Below are 25990 nucleotides of genomic sequence, written 5' to 3'. Positions count from 1 at the left end.
AGGTCCAGAGACTCACCTGCCCCGGGGCTCCCAAATCGTGAGTATTTTTACACCACCTCTACGATCTGACATTTGTACAAATTTCCTAAATGCCTGTCTTGTTTTGAATTAAGTTATTTTTAAATCCAATAATGTGTTTTAAAAAGACACTTCAGATCACTGCTGGAGATGGAAGCTCGATATCGCTTACCAGAAATAGAAAGTAACTGAAAATCCATACAACAGAAGCAAAGCTGTTCAGTTCTACAGGCCAGCCTGCTTTCAGCTCTAGGGGGCAAGCAGCATTTGTTCCTTCCAGGCTCCAGAACAATGGTATTAAATTGTGACCACCTCCTTTGTTAATCAAAATGAGGCAAAATCATTGAAAAGGCACTATGTGAGGCTGGACATTTCACTCAGGGGAAAAGTGGTGGCTTGCATGCATGAAGCCCTAGGTTTGATGATAGTAGTAGTAATAATAATAATAATAATAATAATAATAATAACAACAATAGCCAAGTGTGGTGGTACAAGCCTGTAGTTCTAGCATTCAGGAGACAGAGACAATAGAATCAGGAGTTCAAGGAAATCCTCTGCTACAAAACAGGTCTGAGGCCAACCTGAGCTACATGAAACCTTGCCTCAAAATAATGACAATAAAAAAGCCATAGTGTACAGAAGGGCCTTGGGTAAATACCATCCAATATCAAGTCAATATGGCCAAATGCCCTACTTTAGCAAAAGAAGCGCTCTATCCTTCATGTTGGGGAGAGTGGGTATGTTGTCATGCCCAACTAGTTAGGGAAACAGGCCAGAACCAGAGACTTCTTGACTCCTAGGCCAAGGCACTCAGTGGGCAGGGTCTGCACCTCATGCTGGGGTAGTGTGTGACAAAGTCTTCATGTCTTCTCTTTCTAGACATGGAACAGACAGAAGAGAGTCCCTCTGAGAATGGGACCACTGTCTCTCCAACTGCCGGGAATCTCGGGACACCAGGAAATCAAAGCACTGCAGAGGAGGTGGCTGAAGGCCCAGCTGGGACAAATGTCAAAGACAGGCCTCTGGATGAGGCAGAACAGCAGGGTAAAGCAGCCCCCGAGGGTGCAGTGTCAGGGGAATGCCTGGAGGAAGCAGATGTATTAGGTGAGAGCAAGGTAGATCTGCCAGGAGAGGCCAGCGGGAAGGAGGAAGCCAAGCGTGACCTTGCAAAGGAGGAGGGTGGGAAGGAAGAGACCACCGTGGCTTCCCAGGAAGAGACTGGCAAGAAAGAAGACACAACACCTGAACCCAGCGAGGTTAAGGGAAAAGAGGAGGCCACACTGGCCCCGGAGAAGCAGAAGTCTGATGGGAAAGAGGCCAATCTGGACTCTAAGGAGAAACTGGATGTGAGTGATAAAGCCAAGCCTGAAACCAAGGAGGGTGTTGGGGCAGAGGTTACTGTCCAAGAGGTTGAATCTCAGAAGGCTGATGTGAAGGACCAGGCCAACTCGGAACTTCAGGCAGTCGATGGGAAGGAGGTCGTTGATGGGAAGGAGGTCAAAAGTGGCACACAGGAGCTGGTGGTGAGTAGTGCAGAACGGAGGGTCTCAAGTCCCCTCTTCCTTGGGAATTGAGGCCTCCCTGACTTCCTTGTTTGTTTATTGTTGTTGCTGCTGCTACAAAAACCCCAAGGAAATCAATTTAAAGGGGGAGAGTTTTATTTTGGCCTGTGGTTTCGAAGGTTTCCGTCCTGGCTTCATTGCTTTGAGGTCTGTGATAATGCAGAAATACTACGAAAGGGCAGGAGAGGGGGAAACTGTTTTCCTTACGGCAGCCAAGAAGCAGGAGACAGAGAGGGAGAAGAAATCTCTGAACGTAAGACATTCCCCTCACTGGGGAGGTGGCTTAGTGGGTAAAAACTCTTGCAGAAGCACCTGGGTTCAAATCCTCAGAACCCATGTAGGAGTCAGGCACAGTTGTACACATCTGAAATCCCGGTGTGCCTGAGGGAAGGCCAAGACAGGAGAATCCTATTATACACAGGCAGACAACAAAGAGAACTGGTCTCAGAGAAGGAGGAAGTAAGGATTACACCCGAGGCTATCCTCTGACTTAAGTGCGCACAGGCACATACACACACACACTGTGGCATTCATGTGCCCGTACTCACATAAATACATTCACATACACACAATCACAGCACACACACACATCACACACATGCATCACATAAAAGATAGACCCTTCAAAGACACCTCCCCCCATGATAGATCCTCTAACTAGGCCCCATCTTGATAGTTGATGAGGTTAGAGTCCTCATGATAAAACTACCTCTCAGTAGACTGTGTGGCCACTTTCTACCCAAACCACACCTTGGGAAAGTACAGTCTTCCTCCACCAGGTATCAAGATCCTGGGAGTAGGGGTAGGGAAAGGAGATTGTGGCTCAGACTGCCTTTCAAATCTTTCTGAAGTTCTTAGAAAGCCTTGGGTAGCTGCCCACACAGATCCTGTCCACCCCAGGAACCAGGGAGTCCCACTGAAGAGCAGGAGCAGGGTGAGGAGAAAGAATCAGAGGAAAGGACAGCGGTGATTCCCAGCTCCCCTGAGGAGTGGCCCGAGAGCCCCACAGACGAGGGAACCAGCCTCAGCCCAGGTAAGGGAGAGCCCAGGGTGTTGCATGACTACCCTGAGGAAGGATGCTGCAGGGAGCACAGGACAGACAGCCTCAGCTTCCTCTTCTCTCTTCCTTCCCTCCAGATGGCTTGGGTCCAGACTCCACAGCATCTGGAGAGACCAGTCCTTCAGCCAGGTAATGTCAAGCTCTGGAGCTCTGACTCCTCCAGTCTCCGGATCCTTTTGAAGTCACCTGTCACCTCTCTCCGGGCCTCATCAGACCTGATTTCCAGATATTCCAGGATTCCTGGCCTTGTATCTCAGATAGCTCCCAGAAAATAAATGGAGGGAGAGGCATAGACGATGGATGCCTGGCCTACCTCCTGCTCCGTGGCTGAAGCCTCTTCAGGCCCCACGAGTATTCATTACAGCTCTCTAAGCGTCATCCATAAGAATGAGCAGAAAGCCCGAGTCTGGTCAACAGCTCTGCCACTTACCAGCCAGCTGACCTTGGCTGTGTCCCTTAGCCTCTTCTCATCTGTGAAATGAACATCATAACAGTTGTAAGGACCTCACAGGGTTAGTGTAGGCTCCAAAGGTTTGTGAGCAAAAAAGCGCCTGAGCAGATAGTGCCTGCCTGACATATGGGCGGTGCTAGACAGCAGCCGAGTTCTTCCATTGCTCACATTCCAGACACTTCCTTGTCTCTTGGGGAAAACTGACCAATGAATACTCAGCAAGCATTTGCGCAGCTTTGTGGTAGGCGCAGCTACCCGACCCCGATCTTCTGTAGGCCTCAGAATCACCTTGTTAGGTAGGCGTTCTTGTCCCCATTTTACAGATGGAGGAAGCCGAGGTTCAGAGAAGTAAGGGGGCAGCCCCAAGATCACACAGCAAATAAGAATAAAGCCAGGATCCAAACTCAGGTCAGAGCCCAGATGCGCCCTAGTTCTCCCCATATGGCCTCAGCCGACCACATGCTCCCCAGAGTTAGCCTGAGTCTGTTTAGTGCTTCTTGAACTTTCCAGTGCTAGGCACAGGATGAGTGTGTGCACCAATTAAGCTGAACTGCGCAGGCCTGTCTATGGCAGTGACCTCTGCCAGCCAGCGCACCCCCCACCAGCTGTTCTGAGCCCTGTGGTGTCAGTTCCACCCTCTTTTGTGCTTCTGTGACCTCTCCATGTAGTGAGTCTTCGCCCAGTGACGTGCCCCAGAGCCCTACGGAGCCCCGACCCTCGGAGGAAAAAAAGGAGAGAGCACCAGAACGCAGGGTGTCGGCCCCTGCTCGGCCCCGGGGACCCCGTGCACAGAATCGCAAAGCCATCATGGACAAGTTTGGCGGGTAGGGTGCAAACCAGGAGTCAGGGTGGGCTGAGATTTCCCTAGGATTTGTGGATAGAGCTAAAGGAGGGGGTTCTGGGGGCCCGTGGAAACCATCAAGGCCAGACATACACCTGGAGCCTGAGATTCCTCACAATGGGATGTTTGCGGTTTCTTGACCCCTCCCCTCACAGGGCAGCCTCTGGCCCCACTGCCCTCTTCCGGAACACGAAAGCGGCCGGAGCAGCCATTGGTGGTGTTAAGAACATGCTTTTGGAATGGTGCCGGGCCATGACGAGAAAGTATGAGGTGGGCAGGGGCTGGGAATACAGAAGAGACAGGGGACACTTTTCTCCGGGGCAATAGTGCGGTGGAGAGTCTGAGGGTTCGGATTCCAAAGGGTGAGAGAGGCAAAGTCCAGGACCCCAGCCCAGGGTCACGAAGGTCTTCCATTCCCTGCCTATCTATCTCAGCACGTGGACATCCAGAACTTCTCCTCCAGCTGGAGCAGCGGCATGGCCTTCTGCGCCCTCATCCACAAGTTTTTCCCAGATGCCTTTGACTATGCAGAGCTGGACCCGTCAAAGCGGCGGTACAACTTCACGCTAGCCTTCTCCACTGCAGAGTAAGCTTCAGGGCTGGGATGGCAGAGTCAGAAGGGAAGGGGGCGGCCTCAGAGGGGTCCAGGTGGGTGCAAAGGGTGCACGAGGGCAATCAAGCTAAGGCTACTGCCATACAGCCTTGTATCTGAGGGGTGTTTGTTTGTTTGTTTGTTTGTTTAAGCAACTTTGGGTAAATGGCTCAAACAGAGAAAACTGCTCCATTGTGGCTTATATTCTGAATGACTAGACAGGTCGTAAGAACATGCATGCAGATAACGTATAGGCAGTGACAGGTGCCCTGAAGAAAACTGGAGGGCCGAGGAGATGGTTCAGTTGGTAAAATACTTGCCGCACCACGGTGAGGACCTGAGTTCCATCCCCAGGACCCCAGATCTCTCCCCAGGACCCATGTAAAATACCGAGAGCGGCATAGACAGGCAGATCCCTGGAACTTGCCGACCATACTAGCTAGCCTAATTGGTGAGCCTTCAGTTTGGTGAGAAACCAAGACTCAACATGATAGGCGGCCCCTGAGGTACAATATCCAAGGTTGATTTCCGGCCTCCACTAACCTGAACACGCATGTGCACATGAACACACATATCCAAAGAAAATTCGAAATTCAAGTAGAATAAGGGAGAGAAGAAAGGTAAGCCTTCTGGTTTGGGACAGAGGGATACAGAAACTCGAGGTCAGGTTTTGGCTCTGTGTAATCTTGGACACGCCCACACCCCTTTATCTCCACGATGTTTCCCCTTTCACGGAGTTAAGAACTCAGTAACATAATTAAGTCCCTGTAACCCACCCGTAACAGGGCCTAACCCACAGCAAAGCACTTCAAAAGCTCTTGGCTACATGACTATCATTATAAAGAATGATATCAGGTTATTATGATAATTACCGTTCACTTTGGGTCCTGGAGGGGTATTATTGCCGAGGCTCACATGGCTGCCGGAAGGGCGGTGTAAGGAAGAGGAGGACTGATGGAAGAAACTGAGACCAAGACGAGGCTTTGAACAATGGCTGTGGTGACACAGGAATATATTCCCAGCAGTCAGGAGGCTGAGGCAAGAGGATCTCAAGTTCTGGGCCCACCTGGGATATGCAGTAAGAGGGCCTATCTTAAGACAAAAGCAACCAACCAACCAACAAACACAGAAAAAGATGGTTGCCAGAGTTGGGAAAAGAGGTTGGGGTTCCCACCATCTCCAACCTCCCACCTCCGACCTGGGAGATGACCCCAGAAAGAAACTTGTAAGGCACTGGTGGAAACAGGGTTGTGCAGGGAGTGTGGTCAACGTGAGCACAACTCAGGCCCCTGACAGACAGCCAGGTGCTTTTTCTAAAGCCCACCCATCGTGGTGTGTGCCTATAATTTCAGCACCCCAAGACTGAAGTAGGGTTGCTGAGAATTTGAGGCTGACCTCATTTCTATAGTAAGACCCAATCAGCCAGTCAACAGCTATGGGTGTACTTCAGTTTATAGAGTGCTTGCTTCCTGTGCACAAAGGCCTGCATTTGATCACCAAATGTGATGGTGCACACCAGTAACCCTAGCTAGAGGAGCTAGAGGCACAAGAATCAAAAATTCAAGGTCATCCTTGACTATACACGGAGTTGGAGGTCAGCCTGTGATACAGGAGGCCTGTCTCAAATAAATAAATATATAAACTCTAGGACTAGCAGTACCAAACTGTCTGGCCTGGGAAGCCAATCCCTCTATTCTAACCCAGGCCTGGCCACCCACCAGTGGGGAGGAATGTGTGTTTTCCTCAGGAAAATGAGAGTATTTTGATCCATACTTCTCAAAAAAAATTTTTTAACAGCAAGTTTTCTCAGACATTGGTATAGTATGAGCTACATACTATACATATTAAGGGGAGACCTTCCAGTTTGGTGATCAGTGGCCAACTCTCTTTTCCTAAGAGGGTCTCTGGGACATGTCCTTAGGGCCATAAGACACATGGATGTCACTTAAAAGCCACCAGATGGCCGGGTGTGTAGCACATGCCTTTAATCCCAACACTTGAAAGGCAGAGGCAAACAACAACAAAATCCAGCCAGGCTCTGTATTCCAGACAGTCTCTTCCGTTTTCTGTTGTTCTGCCATGGGATGAAATGGTCAGCGAAAATGGAGTCGTATTTCAAGCTCAGCGATGCTGAGTAAAAACTCCATAAACCAAGTAAGCATCTGCCAAGCGTTTGCCTGGACCCACTCATCTGTCCTCACAGGTGGAGGTGGGCAGAGGGGTTAGGGTCTTCCCAGGTCCTACAGGAGGACTGTGGCAAGGTAGGTATTATGTGACTCCTGGTCTAGCTAAGCTTAGAGGCAACAAAAGAGCAGGCAGCTCTGCCCCAGGCAAACATCCTAATCTAGAGAGTGCAAGCCTGGTTTCAAGTGAGGTAGAGCCATGGCCAGGTGGATCTCTGTGAGTTCGAGGCCAGCCTGGTCTACAGAGTGAGATCCAGGATGGGCACCAAAACTACATGGAGAAACCCTGTCTCGAGAAAGAAAGGAAGGAAGGAAGGAAGGAAGGAAGGAAGGAAGGAAGGAAGGAAGGAAGGTGGAGAATCATACTTGAGGTGCCAGGTTTTGAATCCCTACTCCTTTTTCCTAACCCTGAGGCCTCTCAGAAGTGATAGGTGAAAGGGGACCTCTGCCACAGCTATTGCCCTGATCTCCTGATCCAGAACTCTCCTCTAGTTCTCAAAGGCCTAGCATGAATAGAAGAAATGACCAGTCCAGAGTCCCAGTGGGGCTTCACCACTTACACTGTTGGAGGAACCCTGCTCTGTTCCAGGCTCCACTGGCATAATGGGTTTGCCTTTCCAGTGTTGGGGGAATAGCACCGGCCCACACCCATGGGACTGAGGTTGAAGCCCTGGATGCAGAGAGCTTGCTTGTCCTGTTCTTCAAAACCCTTCAATGTGGGCCCCTCCCCCAGCGTCCAGCCCAACTGTGGCAGCCCCAAGAGAGAATTTCCGCTGGGCCTGCTTGCTCCCACTGCCAGCATCCATCGTTGACTGCCTTTGGCCACCCAGACTGCTGAGAGCCAAGGTGCAAAAGGCATTGGGCAGGTTTAGGGTTGAGTCCCAGCTGCTACACTCTCACCTTGGGCAAAGCACCCAACCCTCTGAGCTCAGTTCCTCCTCTGCTTGTTAGAGATAAAGAGAAGTAACCGAGACCATCTCCTGGGATCACCCGATAAGACACCTGGCACCGGGCAGGGAGGCCGCAGCAGCGATTAGGCTAGCTTATCAGCCTCAGCAGAGCCAGGGATATCAAGTAGCCTCAAAACGCAGCTGGGATGTTAGAACAGGAGGACTTTCTGGGTTCCCTGCTGTCTGGAAACACACCAAGCTGTCCTGCAAAGGACCTTTGCAAATGTTCTTTCTCTACCTGCTGTCCAGCACCCTATTACAAATTACCAGAGGTCCCCTCTAGCAGAGAGTGGCCCTTTTCTGCTACCTTTTTCTCCCTAGCACCTCTCCCCAATCTGACACACCTTCTGCCTCACGTGTTTGATTACTTTGGCACCAACGAGAGCAGAGTTTTGGCTACTCACTGCTGACAAACAGAAGACTGCCTGGCACCCAGTAGGTGCTTAACAAATAGGTGATCTAATTGAATGGAGCTGTCAGGGCTGCTGTAAGCCAGCACTCCAGGTAGGACTCATGCTCTGTCCTCTTAAGTATTTGCTGTCCCTAATCCAGAGCACAGCTATACTTAGGTGCAAGAAGGAAGCTAATCCAGACTAGAACCCAGAGGTTCCCATGTGAGGATATGGAGACCCAGGTCTATCTTGCCCCTGTAGGGGCATCAGTTACCACACTCAACCCACATTGGGATGGCTGACCCATCTCCTCGCCTCCCTCCTCACCTTTGACCCTCTGCTCCTCATTCCACCCTCAGGAAACTAGCCGACTGTGCCCAGCTGCTGGACGTGGATGACATGGTGCGGCTGGCCGTGCCCGACTCTAAGTGTGTCTACACCTACATCCAGGAGCTGTACCGTAGCCTTGTGCAGAAAGGGCTGGTGAAGACGAAAAAGAAGTGAATGGCAAAGCCGTGCGGGTGGAGGAAGGGGGGCAGCTGACAACCGTAGCCTGGGCCTCCGGGCGTGAAACAGGTGGCACCAGTCTCAATGGCATCAAAAGAACTGCTGTAAAATCCCTCTCATTCTTTGATGCTCTCCAACCAGCCACATATGCGCAATAGGTGGTGGCCAAAATTAAAAGAAACCTGCATTTGGAGCTATGGGTGGCAGTTTGCATTCTCTCCTCTCCCTCCCTCCTCTCCCTCTCCCCTCTCCTCCTCCCTCTCTTTCCACTTCCCACAGCCAGGGAACTTCTAGACCGGAAGAAATCTCTCCAAACTGGGCTGCTGCAACCGGCCAGTGGGTGGCGCTCTTGAGATGGACGACATTCTAACTGATGGTTTCGAATAAAATTAATCCCTCCTACTCTGGCTGAAGTTTTGCCTTGTGTTGTTCCACTGTATTGAAGCTTAGTTGATTGATAATAGAGGACTGGTCTGGCATATGTGAAGTTGTGGGTTCATTTCCCAGCACCAAACAAGGAAGGATAATCAGATATGCTGCCAAGGCCATAAGAAGAAATGTGGTCTCTGCTGATCGACAGATGCATTTGCCCAGTTCACTGATGAGCTGTTCCCTCACCTGGAAAACACTGGTGTCCCTCCTGTAGGCCTTTGGAAGGCGCCCTGAGGATGAACTACTCAGGGCCAGCATTCCTTATAATGTGTGGCAAATATCCACACTCTGTTAGTCCCCAGCCAGCCCTCTTTCTGATGAAACACTTAATACATGAGACTCAGAAGGTAGAAGGCCAGATGGGTGGCCTTAGTTGAATCCTCGGGACCTACATAGTGGAAAGAGAAAACTGTCTCCCAAAAATTGATCTTTTACCTGCACTCCCAGGCCATGGTGTGCTCACCAGCCCCTACATAAACATACAAAATAAATAAAAATGTAACAAAAACTTAAAAAACAAAAAAGCTATCCTCTCATGGAAAGCATAGCTGAACTCTGGAATTCCCCTTTGAAGTTAATGGCAGACCAGCACGGGCTTTTTGTGGAGCCCCCTGGACTAGAGGTTGGAGGTACACAAATCCCAGCTTGAGGCCTAGTCCCCAGAAATGTGGCCAATCAGAGAGCAAACTATCTAGAAACATGAAGTCCGGTTTCTGGGATGGAGTTTAGACCATTTTGAGACTCATCAGCGGAAAATAAAACGTTCAACACTTAAATCTGGGCACGCCTATAACAAGTGTGGCTGATCTCAACCACTCAGTGGGGAATTTGGCTCCTTCTGTGTGCCCAGCCTTCCTGCCTTCCTTACCCTCTTCGTGCCTGGGCCCTGAGGCATTCAGCTTTCTGCCAGTTGGCCTGGAAGGTAGCCTAAGGCGGAGAACTGGAAAGCAGGCCTGAAACTGTACAAACCTACCTTCCGCTGGCTTTGGGAGCAGCCAAGGACGTGCAATGGCACATATACACCATGTGACTCGGGGGAAGAGCACACATCACATAGACCCTCCCCCATGCACACAGTAGGCACATTTATTCGTAATCAGCAGCTACAGAGGAAAACTTGAGCACACAGGATGGTGCCAGTCTCTGATATCCATCCACTAAGCAGAAGATCCAGGCAGAGAGGCCTCAGAACCAGCATTAAGAGGGTCGGTCCACTCCAAATTGAAGGGTGAATTCTTCTGCCTTCTGCCAGAACATCTCCGGGTTCTGGGTCAGGAGGTCGGCAAGTTCCAACCGCACAGGTTCTTCTGGATTTGGTCTACTCACCAGCATGTTGAGGGCCTCCAAGACTGGAGAGAGATGACAGAGAAGAGCATTAGGGTCACGGAGAACCATGGGAGAAGGTTAGGGCTATCTATCCCCAGATTCTCCCTAAGCCCCACAATCATTCCTCAGGGGACCCCAAGAGGTGCCATCACTTAGTATGGCTCCACAGCCAAAGCAGATGTCCCTCTCATTCTTTCTGCATTTTATACAGGGTCTTGCTATCGAGCCCAGGTTGCCCACAAACCAGAGCTCCTCTGCCTCCTGTGTACCAGGATTACCAACACACCCCACCACATCTGACTGTAGGTCTACAGTTTTCAACTGTTATTTGCCATGGCTTCAAAGAAGCTTCTCATGGGATAAGTGAGAGTCTTTTTTTTTTCCTTTTTATTCTTCTCTCATACAATAATACATCCTGACCACAGCCTCCCTTTCCCCCACTCCTCCCAGTGCTCCTACACCATCTCCCCTCTCCCCCAGATCCGCTCCTCCTCCCTCCCCTTCAGAAAAGAGCGGGTCTCCCAGTGACATCAACTGCACACAGAATAACAAGATGCAGTGAGATTCGGCACAAATCCTCATATTAAGGCTGAACCAGGCAGCACGGCAGGAGGAAAAGGGTCCCAGGAGTAAGCAAGAGAGTCAGAGACCCCCCCTCCACTGTTAGGAGTCCCACATAAAACCCAAGTTCAACAGCTGCAGCATGTATGCAGAGGACCTACCTAGCACTGACCCATGCAGGCTTCTGTAGCCCAGGCTGGCCTCGAACTCACAGAGATCTGCCTGCCTCTGCCTCCTGAGTGCTGGGGTTAAAGGTGTACACCACCACTGCCCGGCTGTTTCTGTTTTGTTGTTAAGATTTGTGTGTGTGTGTGTGGTGTGTGTGTATGTGTGTGTTTGTGTGTGTGTGTGTGTGTGTATGTGTGTGTTTGTGTGTGTGTATGTGTGTGTGGTATGTATGTGTGTATGTGTGTGTGTATGTGTGTATGTGTGTATATGTGTTTGTGTATGTGTGGTGTGTATCTGTGTGTGTGGTGTGTGTGTATGTGTGTGTATGTGTGTGTATGTGTGTGGTGTGTGTGTATGTGTGTATATGTGTGTGTTTGTGTGTGTGTGTATGTGTGTGGTGTGTGTGTATGTGTGTGTGTTTGTGTGTATATGTGTGTGTGTAGTGTGTGTGTGGTGTGTGTGTGTATGTGTGTGTATGTGTGTGTGGTATGTATGTGTGTATGTGTGTGTGTATGTGTGTATATGTGTTTGTGTGTGTGGTGTGTATCTGTGTGTGTGTGGTGTGTGTGTATGTGTGTGTATGTGTGTGTGTTTGTGTGTGTGTGTGTGTTTGTGTGTGTATGTGTGTGTATGTGTGTGTGTGGTGTGTGTGTGTGTGGTGTGTGTGTGTGTGTGTGTATGTGTGTGTGTGTTTGTGTGTGTTTGTGTGTGTATGTGTGTGTGTATGTGTGTGTGTTTGGGTGTGTGTGTATGTGTGTGTGTGTGTGTGTGTGTGTGTGTGTGTGTGCAGATGATCTTGGAGGCCAGAAGGGGAGTTGGATCCCCTAGAGCTCAAGTTACAGGGAGTTGCCAGGGGCCTAATGTGGGTGCTGGGAACTGAACTGTTCTCAGCAAGAGCAGGGATCATTCCTAACTGATGAGCTATGTCTCAGTCACCCTGGTTTTCTGTTAGATTGGGATTTGAAAGAAACTTTTGTTTGGGGTAAAGGGTTTCTAAACTAAAGGCTGAGAACTGTTCCCATCCCAGTGACTTTCAATCTTTTGGGAACCTGGGGAGGTAACATTCAATCCTCCTCAGCAAGTGCACAAATGTCTATGCCCTCATTTACAGCTCTGGTGAAGAGAGCATTACAGGCCCCTAGGGCTCATCCAAGGCCCACTCCTTGTGTTTCCCCTGCTCTGGGGATCCTTGTTCCCCTAAATTAAGAGTCCTGAGCAGGCCAGACACAGGTTGGCACCCAGGCTGAGTCCACAGACTTCAGAGCTTTACTGTCCAATGTGGTCTCTGCTGCTTACATGTTATTTAAGTTTAAATTCATGGAAGTTCGATACAGTCTCTTTAACCACAGGGGACCATGGTATTAGTCACTGGAGACACTGCTGGCATTTCCAGCACTACAGAAAGTCCTGTTAGTGCTCTAGAGTCAGGTGTGTCCAACTTGGGGTCAACACAAAATTATAAGCTTACTTAAAACACTTATTTTTGCCCTGGGGGGGGGAAGCTCAATAATGCCATTCTCGTGCATGAATTTTACAGATGACAACTTCCTTTCACAATGTCAGTGTCTTAGGGTTCCTGTGGCTGTGATCAATGACCAAAAGCACCTTGGGGAGGACAGGGCTTCTTTCAGCTTACAACTCTCAGGTCTCAGTCTGTCATTGAGGGAAGTCAGGATAGGAACTGAAGCCGAGGCCATAAAAGAACACTGTTTACTGACCTGCTCCTCACAGCTTGCTCAGGGTGCTTTTTTATACAACTCAGGACCAGCTGTCGGGGGGGGGGGGGGGGGCGGGGGGGGGGGGCGGCACCACCCACAATGGGCTGGGCCTTCTCACATCAATCTTTAATCAAGAGAATGCTAGACAGACTGACCTATAGGCCAGTCTTACGGAGGCACTTCTCATTTGAGAGTTCCTTTTCTCAAATGCTTCTAGCTTGTGTCAAGCTGCCATAAAAGTAACCTTCACCCTACACTGCTAGATCCAGCCAAGCTCTGCCCCGTGGCACCTGTAGGGCCTTATTCAGGAGCCTCACCCTTCCTAAGCTTCAGCGTCTCCATTTATTCAATCAGGCAATGGTGACACCATCTCATAGGAAGAGAGGATGATCCTCTTACCCCAAGCCCTTCCCTCTGCAGGCAAGCACTCTCTAGCTCTCTTTGTCTCTGTCTGTCTGTCTGTCTGTCTGTCTGTCTCTCTCTCTCTCTCTCTCTCTCTCTCTCTCACACGCACGCACGCACGCACATGCACACACATACACCATGGCAAAGTTTCTGAGTCACACCTGCAAGAGTATACTGACCATCCAGTATCTAGGGAAGCATCTCTTCATCCAACAGGTTCACCTCAGACTCACATTTTTATCCCCTCTGAATCATTCATTTTTAAAAATGCATTTGGGCTGGAGAGATAGCTCAGCAGTTAAGAGCACTGGCTGCTCTTCCAAAAGTCCTGAGTTCAATTCCCAACACCCACATGGTTGCTGTGGATATCGCTCTGTACAAATAAAATGCTGTTTGGCCAGTGGCTAGGCAGGAAGTATAGGCGGGACAAGAGAGAAGAGAATTCTGGGAAGTAGAAGGCTGGGGAGAGACACCACCAGCAGCCGCCATGAAAAGCAACATGTAAAGGTACTGGTAAGCCACAAGCCATGTGGCAAAGTATAGACTAACAGAAATGGGTTAATTTAAGATAGAAAAAGTAGATAACAAGAAGCCTGCCATGGCCATACAGTTTCTAAACAATGTTAGTTTCTGTGTGCTTTTTTGGTTGGGTCTGAGCGACTGTGGGACTGGCAAGTAAGAGAGATTTGTCCTGACTGTGGGCCAGGCAGGAAAACTCTAACTACACATGGTGGTTCATAACTATCTTTAACTATAGTCCTAGGGGACCTGATGCCTTCTTCTGGTATACATAATTCAGACAAAACACCCATATATATAAAATACATAAATATAAATAAGTGTATTTATCTGGGCTGAGTAGATGGCTCAGCCATTAACAGTGCTGGTTGCTCCTCCAGAGGAGCTGTTTGATTCCCAGCATTCACGGGGTATCTCACAACTGTCTGTAACTCCAGTCCCAGGGTTCCAACTCCCTCTTATGGCCTTCACAGGCACCAGACATGCATATGGTGTACAAACATACATGTAGACAGAAAAATCCATACATATTAAAGAAATAAATGTTTAAAAGTTTTTACTTATATACTTTAAAATTTTTTATATGCAATTATGTTGCCTGCACATACATATGTGCATGCAGCACCCTTGAAGGCCAAAAGAGGGCGCTGGATCACCTGGAACTGGAATTACAGATCCGCTGAGTACTGGAACTGAACCCAGGTCCTCTGCAAAAGTAGCCAGTGCTCTTAACTGCAGAGTCATCTCTCCAGTGCCTATTTATTTTGACATAGGGTCTAATTTAGTCCAGGCAGACCTCAAACTTGCTATGTAATTGAGGATTAACTTTTAAAATTAATTTATTTGTGTCTGTGTGATATGTGTGCATACTGACACAAGCATGCCACAGAACTCGTGTAGAGGTCAGAGGACAACTTTTGTGAGCTGCAGGTTCGTTCCTTCCACTGTGGGATATGTGGATCAAACCCAGGTTTAGGCTTGCTCAGTGTGGTAATCTGAATGTAATTGGCCCCCATAAACTCATAGAGAGTGCCACTATTAGGAAGTGTGGCCTTCTTGAAGTAGGTGTGGAGGAAGTGTGTCATTGTGGGGGTGGGCTTTGAGTTCTCCTATGTTCAAGCTATGTCTAGTTCAGTTCACTTCCTGTTGTCTTCGAGTCAGATGTGGGACTCTCAGCTCCTTCTCCAGCACCACATCTGCCTGCATGCTGCCTTATCCTGCCGTGATGATAGTGAACTAAACTTTGAACGGCAAGCCACCTAAATTAAATGTTTTCCTTTATAAAAGTTGCTGTGGTCATTGTGTCTCTTCACAGCAACTGATAACCCTAACTAAAACACCACTCAGCAAGCCCATTTATCAGCTGAATCATCTTGCCCTTGAAGATGACCTTGGACTTCTGACCCTCCTACTTCAACTTCCCAGGTACTGAGATTCCAAGTGTGGATCATCACACCCAGTTTATATGGTATGGAAGATTGACCCTAAGACCTTATAAGACAAGCACTCAACTGAGTTAAAGGCTTGCAGGAGAAGAGCTAGAAAAGAGGGTATAACTGCTCTTCTCTTTCAAGCCTTTAACACAAACTAAGCCCCAAACATCCCCATCCGATAGCCCCCATCTACATCAGCCCCTCTTCTGGGCAAAGCCAGTCCTACCTTGGTAGGTCTTGGTGTAAGGCTTCCAGTTCTCAGTGCTGATGAGGGGCAGGCACACCAACCCATCCTCACTGACGTTGGGGTGGTAGATCTTGGTGATGAATTTCAAAGTGGGAGGCTTAAATGGATACTCTCTGGGGAAATCAATTTGTAGATGGAAGGCCTTGAGGTGATAGGGAGGTTGGTCCTGGTCAAAGAGAAGAGACCATGCTCTGTTCTGATGGTGCAACTCCCCACAAGATGGCGTTCCTCCAAGGGCTTTGATCTGGTTCCCTCCCTTCCTCAACCCAAGGTCCCAGGTGCTCTCTGGTCTACTCCCAGGAAGAGAGGAGCATTTGGCAACTGCCTTAGAAATTAGAGGAAGGATAAACTCACACAAGAGCACTGGCCTGCCAGTCAGAAAAACCTGACCCTGGGTTTTATTCTGTTGTCGGGAATGAGACACCTCCCACCCCTGAACATCAGTTTCCTCAACTGAAAAATGGGACAGACGCCCAGAAAATCACTCAGACAGCCCTGGTTAAGTTCAATGGGTCACAACACAAAACAAGCAGACATGTGAGGAAGAGCTGTGTAGGGGAGAGGGGAGGCCAGCATGAGAGCAACCAGTGTGTGTATGATAGATGTATGAAACTGTCAAAGAACAAGTTTACTAATTAAAAGTGGTACAGATGCTATGGAAAACCAGAAAGGAGGTCACCAAAAATTAAAATATGATCCATCAATTCCACTTTGGGATATATCCCTCAAGGAATTTATTTAAGATGTATTTATTTTGTGTGTATGAATGTCTGCATGCATGTAAGTGTACCACATGCTCATGGAAGTGAGAAGGTGTTAACTTCCCTGGGACTGGAGTTACAGACAGTTGCAAGCTGCCATGTGAGTGCTGGGAATTGAACTTGGGTCCCCTGCAAGAGCAACCAGTGCTCTCAACTACTGACCCATCTCTCCAGTGCTCCCCAAAGAATTTATTTTGTTTTTCAAGATAGAGTTTCTCTGTGTAGCCCTGGCTGTCCTGGAACTCACTCTGCAGACCAGGCTGGCTTCAAACTCAGAGAGATCTGTCCGGCTCTGCCTCCAGAGTGCTGGGATTAAAGGTGTGCGCCACCATAGTCTAGAGGAACTTTTTAATAAAATCATTTTATTACAATGAAGTCATACATAAAAACATCACAGAGTTAAGTTAATACAGCCACGCAAACGCTTGCCCAGTCCTAAACTCTATACATCTCAATGAGTTTCTATCCAGTTAGAACAGCCTTTCTGCAGCCACTCAACTTCCCTTAGGGTTGTTTGTTTGTTTGTTTGAATGTATTCTTCTCTCATACAATACATTCTGACAGAAGCCTCCCCTCCCTCCACTCCTTCTGGTCATGGTGGTCCACACACACACACACACACACACACACACACACACACACACACACACCTTCCCTCTCCCCCAGATCCAGCTGCCTCTGTTTCCCTTCAGAAAAGAGCAGGCCTCCTAGTGATATCAAAGGATTGGGGTTTTATACTTTCACTTTCAATTACATTTTTATGGACTTGTTCACCACACACACAAAAGGAAAACTACAACAGAGTTGAAACTGAAAAAACAATCTGCTTTTCACTCTCTTTCACGGCTTGTGTGTCCTTTCGTCTGCAGCATTCTGTCTGTCCTCATCACCGGATGTGACCCGTTCTTGGTCTCCTTTCTAAATGTCACGCTGTGCCCACCCTTACGGCTGTTTGCATGTATACACTCTAGACTAGGCTCTGCATATGAGAGAGAACATCCTAATTGTTTTTTTGAATTTGAGTGACCCCACTTAATATTATACTTTCTAAGTCCATCCATTTGCCTGAAAATTTCATCGTTACGTTTTCCTACTCTGCTGAAGAAGACAAATGAAAAAACTAGACACATAGGGACAAAGACACATTGTTTATCCTTAAAAGGGAACGACAGCCTAATACACGCTACAAGTTGGATGAACTTTGGAGACATCACGATAAGTAAAATAAGCTAAACAAAAGATATAAATACATACATACATACATACATACATACATACAAAAACCCTGAAAGCTACTGTATTGATGGCACTCATGTCAATACCTAGAATGGTCAAATCCTAGAAATATAAAACAGAAAAGTGCTTATCAGGTGCTGGAGGAATGGAGAGAGATTATCAAATATAGGCTGAGTTTGAAACACAGATTGAAAAGCTCTAGAAATGGAGGGGGATGATGACTACGTAATGTACTTAATACCACTGAACTCTTTAAACATGGTAAATGTTATTACTTTACAATGATACATATACAAGACAAAATAAACCTTAAAAAAAAAAAAAAGACTAGACATAAAGGTCCATGCCGATAATGGGAATGTTTGGAAGGTGAATCGGGAGGACTGTTGCCTGGGCGACAGAGTGGGTTCAAGTCATCCTGGACTACACGGCAGAACTCTGTCACAAAACAAAACACAATAAAACAAAACCCAGGGGCTGGAGTAAAGAAGGGTTCAACAATGGCCAAAAGCTAGCACAAGCAGAATTCAGACCAAGGGAGCTGAAGAGCCTCCTGGGCACCTACCCTGGGCCACCTGTGTGTGACTAGGAATGGCCCCCACATTAGCCTGTAGAGTGGAGTGCAGGCAACATGAAGACCCTGAAGCTACAGGGTCAGTTTTGTCCTTACTTCACAAACAGCGTCTCTTAGGTGAGTAACTGGACCTCTCTGGGTTTCCCTAGCAGTAGATGTCTTCGTAGGGCTTGGCAGAGGATGAAATGAGTTGGTTTATGCCAAAGGCCTAGAACAGGGTATGGCAGCACACATATATGTACCAGCTACTATTGATAAGTGTGAAAGCCATGTCTCTCAACATAAGGAAACTGTGGCTCAATGTGTATATGCAATGTCCAGGTCACGTGACTGTGCTAAAATGGAAACTCAGGATTTGACTCTACAACCTACATATGACCACCACTCTATGCTCCCTGAAGAAGGTCCAGGGGCTGGAGATGTGGCTCAGTTGGTAGAGCATTTACCCAGCATGGACAAAGCCCTAGGACCAGTTCCCGGCACCACATAACACAGGGTATGATGGTGCACACCTGCCATCCCAGTGCCTGGGTGGTAGACAGATGTTCAAGGTCATTCTCAGCTATATAGGGAGTTTGAGGCTAGCCTTGGACACCTAAGACCTTGTAAAGAAGAAGAGGAAAGGGGAGGGGAGCAGAGACTGGAATGATCCCAGCACAGAGCTCAGGGTCCTTCACGCTGGTACCAAAGCTCCAAAGCCTTCCAGAAGTTCCATTTTTGAAAACACGGGGCTACAGCAGTGGTTGGGCAGAGTCAAGTGTTGTGTTGTGTTGTTCTGTTCTGAGCATTGGAATGGACACCGAGGCCTCACTCTCACGCTAGGCTCATCCACTATTATTGAGCCATGTCTGTAGCCCAGAGTCAGGGTTCTGACTGAGTGCCTGTCTCTAACACACAGAATGGAAACTGGGCTTGGCTGTGTTGACATGAGACAGGGAGCAACCCCTGGGCAGATAAAGAAAATACCCAGCTCATGGTCTTGATAAACAGAAAAGCCTGGGTCTGTGAGGCAGAGACAAGAGTGATGCAGGACCCTCAGGGCAAAACTTGGTGTCTTTGCCTCCTGTCTGCAGACTTCTTTTTGCTGAGCTCCAGGGTCTTAACAACGGTGCAGACAGCTGAGGCCCGAGGCCTTCTCATGCTCCGCCTCATGCTACTGCATGACTCTGAGCTTCTCTAGGACTCACTCTCTCATCTGTAAAGAAGGTGAACCAGATGAAGGAGTTCACATGGCATCCCATGTTTGTGGAAAGACTGCTACTGCTTTCCAAATTCGGGGTTAAATAAAATTTTTGATTGAAACCGTCCAAGTACTGGTTACGATGGAAGACTCTGGAGCTGGAAATGTAGCTCAGTGTCAAAGTACATATTTTACTCATGTGCCTTGGGTTCAAATCTTAGCACCACAAGCAAAACAAAAAAGAGAAAAATAGGAAAGTCCAAGGCAGGAGGACTGCCAGCCTGAGCTACGGAGTGAGGACCTGTCTCCAGTGAAGGAAGAAAAAACAGAAAAGGAAGGGCTGGGGGATAGCTCAGTCAGGAAAGTGTTTGCATTGCAAACACAAGGACCTGACTTGGGTCCCCCAAATCCCTGTATGGGGGCGGGGAGCTGGACATGGTGTCACACCCTTATAATCCTGGTGCTGGGAAGTGTAAGCAGGCGGATCCCTGGGGACTGGCTGCTTAGCCTGCCTAGCCTACTTAGAAAGTCCCAGGCTAAAGTCGGAGGTTGGGGCCAGGGAGGAGTGGACAGCATTTGAGTGGACAGCATTTAAACTGACCTCTTGCTTCCACAGGTTCACAAAGGTAAACATGGAGGAGAAGAGACAGAATTTGGGGGGAGGGGATGTGAAATTGAATTCTGGAGCCAGACGAGCCTCTGCCTTGCCCCCTTATTTTGTGTAACTGTGGGCACACTCCTCGACTGCCTAGCTTTCCACATCCTAGTTTGTAAAAGGAAGATGTCCTTCCTTGAGGTGGGTGAGGCTTCTCCGTATAACCTCATGCCCTGTTCTTCAGACAGTGATCCATCTGTTTCGATTCTCTACACAGCTTTACAAGGCCAGTGCAGCTGTAACCCGCTATCACTGAAGGGACACAGGTGGGCTGCCTGGATGAACATGTAAATTGAGACTAAGTCTTTCTGGGGCAAGCGGGATGCTTATCCTCAAAGCCTCTTTGGTTCTCTTTCCCTGCAGGTCAGCTACTCTGTTCATCATGGCTCCCTAGAGTCTAACACAATTCCTCCAGCCTCCTGATTGGCTGGAAAGGTGTTGGCACATCTGCCTGAGGACTCACCCACAGAGATTCTATGACTTCACAGTCTCTCTCAAACATGACCTTTCCTAATTTTTCCTGGGACTGCCCTCTTCCTTCTGACCTGCCCCGCCTCCTCACTGTCATCATCCCAAAACTGTCTCCTTGAAGACATAACCAGGATCCATTTAGTATCTTTTCCCCAACACTTGTGGCCCAGCATGTGGACAGCTTCAACCCAGGGGCTGAAGGACCTTGACAGGGCTCAGACATTGGCCTAACTCAAGCCTTCCTCCATTTTTCTGTACTACAGATTAGTGGAAAGGGAGGAGAGACCATTGCATGGTAAGTACAGATTCTAAATAATTAGACTATCAGTTTTCTCCAAGAGCTTTGCTTAGCAAAGGGCTGTGTCTTTTGGGTTTTTTGTTTGTTTGTTTGTTTGGTTGGTTGGTTGGTTGGTTTTGGTTGTTTGTTTGTTTTTCTTTTTCTTCTAGGTGTTATTTCTCAAGTTGAATCATGACCCTATATCAACAAAAACAAGGAGGTCTCATTTTGTCAGAAACAATATTAAGTAAACCTGGTAGCACGTTTTTAACTCCAGCACTTAGGAGGCAGTGATCTGAGTTCAATACTGGCTTGGTCTACATAGCAAGCTCCAGACCAAGCTACATAAAGAGATATGTGCGTGCATGTGCGTGTGCATGTATTAAACTACCTTATTTTGGGAAACAGGGCTTCCCACTGGCCTGAAAAATCACTAAGTAAGCTAGGCTGCCTGATCAGTGAGTTCCAGACATCTGTCTCTGCTTCCTCAGCTCTGGGATTACATGCTCTTGCCATCACGCTTGACTGTTCACACGGATGCTGAAAGCTGAACTCAGGCATGCTCACCAACTGGGTCTCCCCTGATTTTGGTACTGTTTGTCTGCCAAACCTTCCTTCTTTGGTGGGCTTGGTAGGCTACCAGTTTGAAGGAGAGGTGTCCTCTTAAATACAAAGTTTCTGTTGGTGTGTTCATTAGTCTGACTGGACTTAGAAGCAATTGGTCTAGAGACAGAACTTTTAACATATACCACAACCTCCAGGAAGAGATCCCAGGTCAATGGAAGTTCTCACCTAGGCCTGACCCTCCCTTAGCATAAGTCACCCTCTACCCAAAGAGTTTCCATGGATACTCACAGGCAACAGGAGCATGTGCCATACAAGCACATTGTCATCATTGCTAGACAGGTCCCGCAGGTATGGTGGAAGCTTCTCCAAAAGATCCTCCAACTCCTGTAGGGGTCACATGGGGACAGTGGGCCAAGTGTTCATAACCTCAGTCCTGAACCCGCAGCCCTGCAGCAAGCCCAAACAGGATATAGTAGGAAAAGAAAGCCAAAGGTCAAAGCCTTTTGTGAAATATTTGTTTACACTATGTGAAGCTGTGTCACTGTGATTGATTTAATAAAGAACTGACTGACCAATAGCTAGGCAGGAGAGAATAGGTGGGACTTCCCAACAGAGAAAGGAACTCGGGACAAATTTAGGTGTTAAGAGATGCCAATGAGACACTGAAGAAGTCGGACATATGATACAGAGGAGAGGTAACTGAACATAGATTAATAAAAACAGGTTAATTTAAGTTGTAAGAGATAGTTGGCGCACAAGACAGTGATGGTGGCGCACGTCTTTAACCTCAGCACCCAGGAGGCAGAGTCAGGCAGATCTCTGCGAGTTTGAGGCCAGCCTGGTCTACAGAGTGAGTTCCAGGACAACCAGGGCTGTTACACAGAGAAATCTTGTCTCAAAAAACCAAAGAGAGAGAGACAGAGACAGAGACAGAGAGAGGGAGTTGGGGAAAAGCCTAAACTAAGGCCAACCTTTTATAACTAATAGTAAGTCTCCATGCTGTTATTTTTGAACTGGTGGCCCAAAGGAAAGTCTGACTACAGAAGCCCTCACTTAATGAGCACTTAGCTGGTGTGAGACACAGTACTGAGTGATAAATGAATTACCTGATTTCATCCTCACTCCAGGTCTGCAGGCCCCAGCATAAGAATAGGCTGATCACTTCTCTCAAATATTGAGAATTTGGGAGTAAGTTCTCCTAGGAGCCTTTCTTTCTGAAAGCAAGTACTTAATTCTGTCTTCTTGCCCTCTTTCTGGAAAGTCACTGGATTCAATTTCCTCTCAATGTCTTCAGTAATATCTGCTGAGTTTCCAGCACTATGTGCACTGGCGGAACCAAAGGCAAGGACATCACCCACCCATCCCCTCCACCACACCACACTGCCCTTAGGGTAAAGGACTGCCCCCAGTGAGGAACTCTACACACCACACATGGGAACCAGGAGTAACTAGGCTTCTTAGAAATGTGACCCAATCACTAGGGCACCCCTTCATTCTCCCAAGAGCAGTTTACTGAGCATCCTCTGCTGACCCCTGACTAAGACAGGGTGCAGCCCTCAAGAATGTCTCTGGAGTAATGGAGGAAACTGAAATTTGAGGATGTGAATAGTGTGAATGGACACATAATCAGGGAGGAGGAAAGAAGCGAAGCAGGAATGCTTCACAGAAGTTGCAAGCTGTGAGGTGGGCCTTGAAGAGTAGATGGGAGCCTACCAGATAGAAAAGAGGAACATCAAGGTTGAGGGCCCAGACAGGACAAGTGTATGCATGTGCCCCATGGAACACCAACATTATCACAGGAAAAGGGCTTCGTGGCTAAGTACATTTGGGAAAGTTGAGCTAAACAGTTCGTCACTGCAGAACAGCCCAAAGGTTGTGGGTTTGGTTTGGTTTTTGCAGTACTGGGGATGAAACTAAATGCCTTGAACATACTAGGTGGTACCCTACCTGAACCACATCCCCACATGCCCCAAGTCCCCAGTATACCATGGTGCATCTGATCAAGGGACCCCACCCCTGGGACTCCAGATCTTCTCATTTTTAGAAGGGGGCGGCATTGAAAAACATTCACACAACAAGCGGCTCAGCCCTCTGGGTCAGTGACAAACTAGTGTTTCTCATCCAGGGATGTGTGTACCCATAGGGTACATTTGTCAATATCTAGAAACATTTTCCACTATCACAAATGGGGTGAGTGCTACTACAGTTCAACAGGTAAAGTCCAGAGATACTGATGAAACATCCTACAAAGAATTATCTGGTCCTAAGTGCCAACAGAGATAAAGTTGAAAAATGCTTGTGTTAACACACACAGAGAGAAAGTTTCCCTAACCCAAGTGGTTGGGTGTGGGGTCCTTCACTGCTGTAAACTATCTGTACTTCCTCTCCCAAACACATGAACTTTCCACACTTCCTTCTATCTCTCAGCCTCTCTTCCACGGCTAGCCACACCAACAAAGTGCTTCCTGTGCTTTCCACTTAGAGCCATGACCTACTTGCCTATTCCACCTAACTACAACCATCCTCTTGGCAAGAACAAAGGTTTAGGTAGAACACAGATCTTGAACGAGCATGTTCTGGGCTAGAGATGCAGCTCAGTTGGTAGAGTGTTTGCTTGGCATGGATGAAGCCCTGGGTTCAATTCCCAAAACTGCATAAAGCTTGATAAAGTGGTACACATCTCTGATCCCAGGACTTAAGAGATGGAGGCAAAAGAATCAAGAAATTCAAGGTTGTACTGGAGAGATAGCTCAGCAGCTAGGTGCACCTGTTGTTCTAACCCAGAGGACCTGGGTTCAATTCCCAGACTCACATGGTGTCTAACAACCATCTCTGTAACAACCAGTTACACAGGGGATCTGATAGTCTCTTTTGCCTCTGCTAGCACCAGGCCTACAGGTGGTTCACAGATATGCATGCAGGCAGAACACCCATGCACATAAAATAAAAGTAATAATTAAAAAAAGAAATTAAAGATCATTGTCAGCTATATATCAAGTTTGAGGCCAACCTGGACTACATAAAACCTTATCTCAAAAAAAAAAAAAAAAAATACCGAAGGGGAATTTTCTCTCTTACCACTGGGAATACTTGAATTTTATGTCTTTTAGTAAATTCTGCCGTGACTTTCCATAATTGCTGAAATCTAAGCTAGGACACACAGCTCCTCCCAAAGTCTGCTAGTAAGTCACCTGACTTAGAGGAACCGAAACTGAAGACACCAAAGCCCTTAACAGCCCTGTTGTGATAGAGTCTCATCAGTCTAGAGTCAAATTCCAGCCCCGTCACTCCTGCTGAACTCATCAGCCAGATTACTCTCTCTTATGTCTCAATTTCCTCCTCTGTGAAATGGGAAGACACAATTATCTCACAGAGTTGCTATAAAAATTAGATTAAAAAAAAAACTGCCTGGCACTCAGGATTCTGGAGCAATACAATCTTGTCCATCTCTTAGCAAGAGGTATCGAGGACCCTCTACCCTATTTTGCACCAGCCTCCAAATTTTAGTTCTGAGATGGGCCTGCTCTGGCCTTCTCCATCTTAAAGAATTTTCCCTTATGGAGCTGAGGACAGCTGCCATCCTTTCTCTTTCCTGAAGCTCCCTTCCCTAAATTCTGCAGACTGGAGGGGTCTTTGGGGAAAACTCAAAGCCTGGGGTACCAGCCCCAGCCCACCAGCGTTTCTCCTCTACGATCTCCAATCGTGGCTCCATTCAGCCCTCTAGACATTCCTAAGGAAGCTGACCCCTTTCCATTCTTCCAGATAGTATTCAGTGCCCCAGATAGAAATGAGCGCTCAAAGGGGATAAGATTTTTGTTCCTTTTCTGCCCCCTGCAGCCTGGCACTGGGCTAGTACAAAACAGGCATTTAGCATCTGTAGCAGACTGCATGCAAACCTACTCGGGGCATAAATTGGTACTTCTCATCCAGGGACTCTTCAGAATACTTTCATTCCAGCGACTGCCCCTTCCCGCCTCACTGCCCATCAGCATCTTCAGCTTCTAAGCCCTCGGTTAAGAAAGGTATCAAATTATGGGTCCACCCGGTAGGTGGCGCAACAGAACCCTTCCCTGCCTGAGATACGCCCCACTAATACATCTCCAGCAGAATTGAAACTGAAACCAGTTTGGGGACGCTAGTTCATTCTCACCCCCGCAGCCCCCCCCCACACACACCACCACTATACACACCCCAGTACAACTGAGAAAGTGGTGACTACTCTGTCTTGTGTGTCCCTGTCCCGGCCCACAAACTCCACCAACCGCCTCCTCCCACTCCTTCCCTGGGATAGGGTGAGGATGCCTGGGTTTCAGCCCAGTCTGGTACCCCTAATAAACAAAAGCTCAGAGGTCAGCTGGGGGAAACGGAGGGAATTGAGCATGGAGGGAGAGCACTAGAAGGGGGTCGTCTTACATGCGCTTACCTTCGCCGCTCGCTTGCTGGCTGTCATCTAGGGTAGGAGTGTAGGGCACCTGCAGACTTCCTCAGGTCCCGGCTTTCTGAACCACAGCTCCGGAGCCCCACCCACGCCCCGCTCCACCCACGCGGATTCCAGCTGCAAAGACCTGCTCCCCACCCCATCGGTGGATACCCGGAGGGCGCCAGGAACTCAGCTCTTTGCAGATCAGAGACTAAGTCCGGAGAGCGCACTGCTTCGCTTGGTTCCTGAGTCCCCCCCCGTCCCCCCCCCCCGGGGACGTCACTCAGGAGCCTGAATGGGGTCCCTCCCTAGACTTCATCATCCCCTCCACGCCGAGAATACCCTCGCCCGAAGTACAGACGATATACTCGCTGTGCAAACCTAACTCTGCTGTAGGGCTCTCTGCGACCTCTGCAGTGTGTTAGCCGGCCTAACCCCTACCTCTAGAAAGATTCTCAGAGCCCTGAGCCAAGTCACTTTGCCT

General features: G+C 48.3%; 2 protein-coding genes across 2 annotated transcripts; one reads left to right on the top strand and one right to left on the bottom strand.

Annotated features, from left to right (window-relative positions):
* Smtnl1 (smoothelin like 1) lies at positions 1-8553 on the top strand. The gene is made up of 8 exons (XM_036183401.1): positions 1-37; positions 898-1541; positions 2481-2613; positions 2718-2769; positions 3760-3915; positions 4088-4202; positions 4367-4518; positions 8409-8553. The coding sequence occupies exons 2-8, from the start codon at positions 900-902 to the stop codon at positions 8551-8553; spliced, it is 1395 nt and encodes a 464-aa protein (XP_036039294.1). The 5' UTR covers positions 1-37; positions 898-899.
* A 1505-nt stretch (positions 8554-10058) lies between these two features.
* Positions 10059-25651, bottom strand: Ube2l6 (ubiquitin conjugating enzyme E2 L6). Its single transcript, XM_036185933.1, has 4 exons — positions 25510-25651; positions 21375-21470; positions 15345-15531; positions 10059-10337 (listed from the first exon to the last, which is right to left on the bottom strand). Exons 1-4 carry the CDS (start codon positions 25534-25536, stop codon positions 10186-10188), a joined length of 462 nt encoding a protein of 153 aa, XP_036041826.1. The 5' UTR covers positions 25537-25651; the 3' UTR covers positions 10059-10185.
* Positions 25652-25990: the final 339 nt, after the last annotated feature.

Source organism: Onychomys torridus, chromosome 4, assembly GCF_903995425.1.
Source record: "Onychomys torridus chromosome 4, mOncTor1.1, whole genome shotgun sequence".
NCBI lineage: Eukaryota > Metazoa > Chordata > Mammalia > Rodentia > Cricetidae > Onychomys > Onychomys torridus.
The sequence above is the reverse complement of the archived record's forward strand: the minus strand, read 5'-3'. Positions and strand labels throughout refer to the sequence as shown.

What these genes read in the sequence shown, in the direction of transcription:
- Smtnl1 (XM_036183401.1), top strand. Translation starts at nt 900, where the DNA reads ATGGAACAGACAGAAGAGAGTCCCTCTGAGAATGGGACCACTGTCTCT. An exon ending in GTGGCACACAGGAGCTGGTG is followed by an intron (nt 1,542 to 2,480) that starts GTGAGTAGTGCA and finishes TGTCCACCCCAG; the next exon opens with GAACCAGGGAGTCCCACTGA. An exon ending in CCATGACGAGAAAGTATGAG is followed by an intron (nt 4,203 to 4,366) that starts GTGGGCAGGGGC and finishes TATCTATCTCAG; the next exon opens with CACGTGGACATCCAGAACTT.
- Ube2l6 (XM_036185933.1), bottom strand. Translation starts at nt 25,536, where the DNA reads ATGACAGCCAGCAAGCGAGCGGCGAAG. An exon ending in GGCACATGCTCCTGTTGCCT is followed by an intron (nt 15,532 to 21,374) that starts GTGAGTATCCAT and finishes CTCTTTGACCAG; the next exon opens with GACCAACCTCCCTATCACCT. An exon ending in TTACACCAAGACCTACCAAG is followed by an intron (nt 10,338 to 15,344) that starts GTAGGACTGGCT and finishes ATCTCTCTCCAG; the next exon opens with TCTTGGAGGCCCTCAACATG.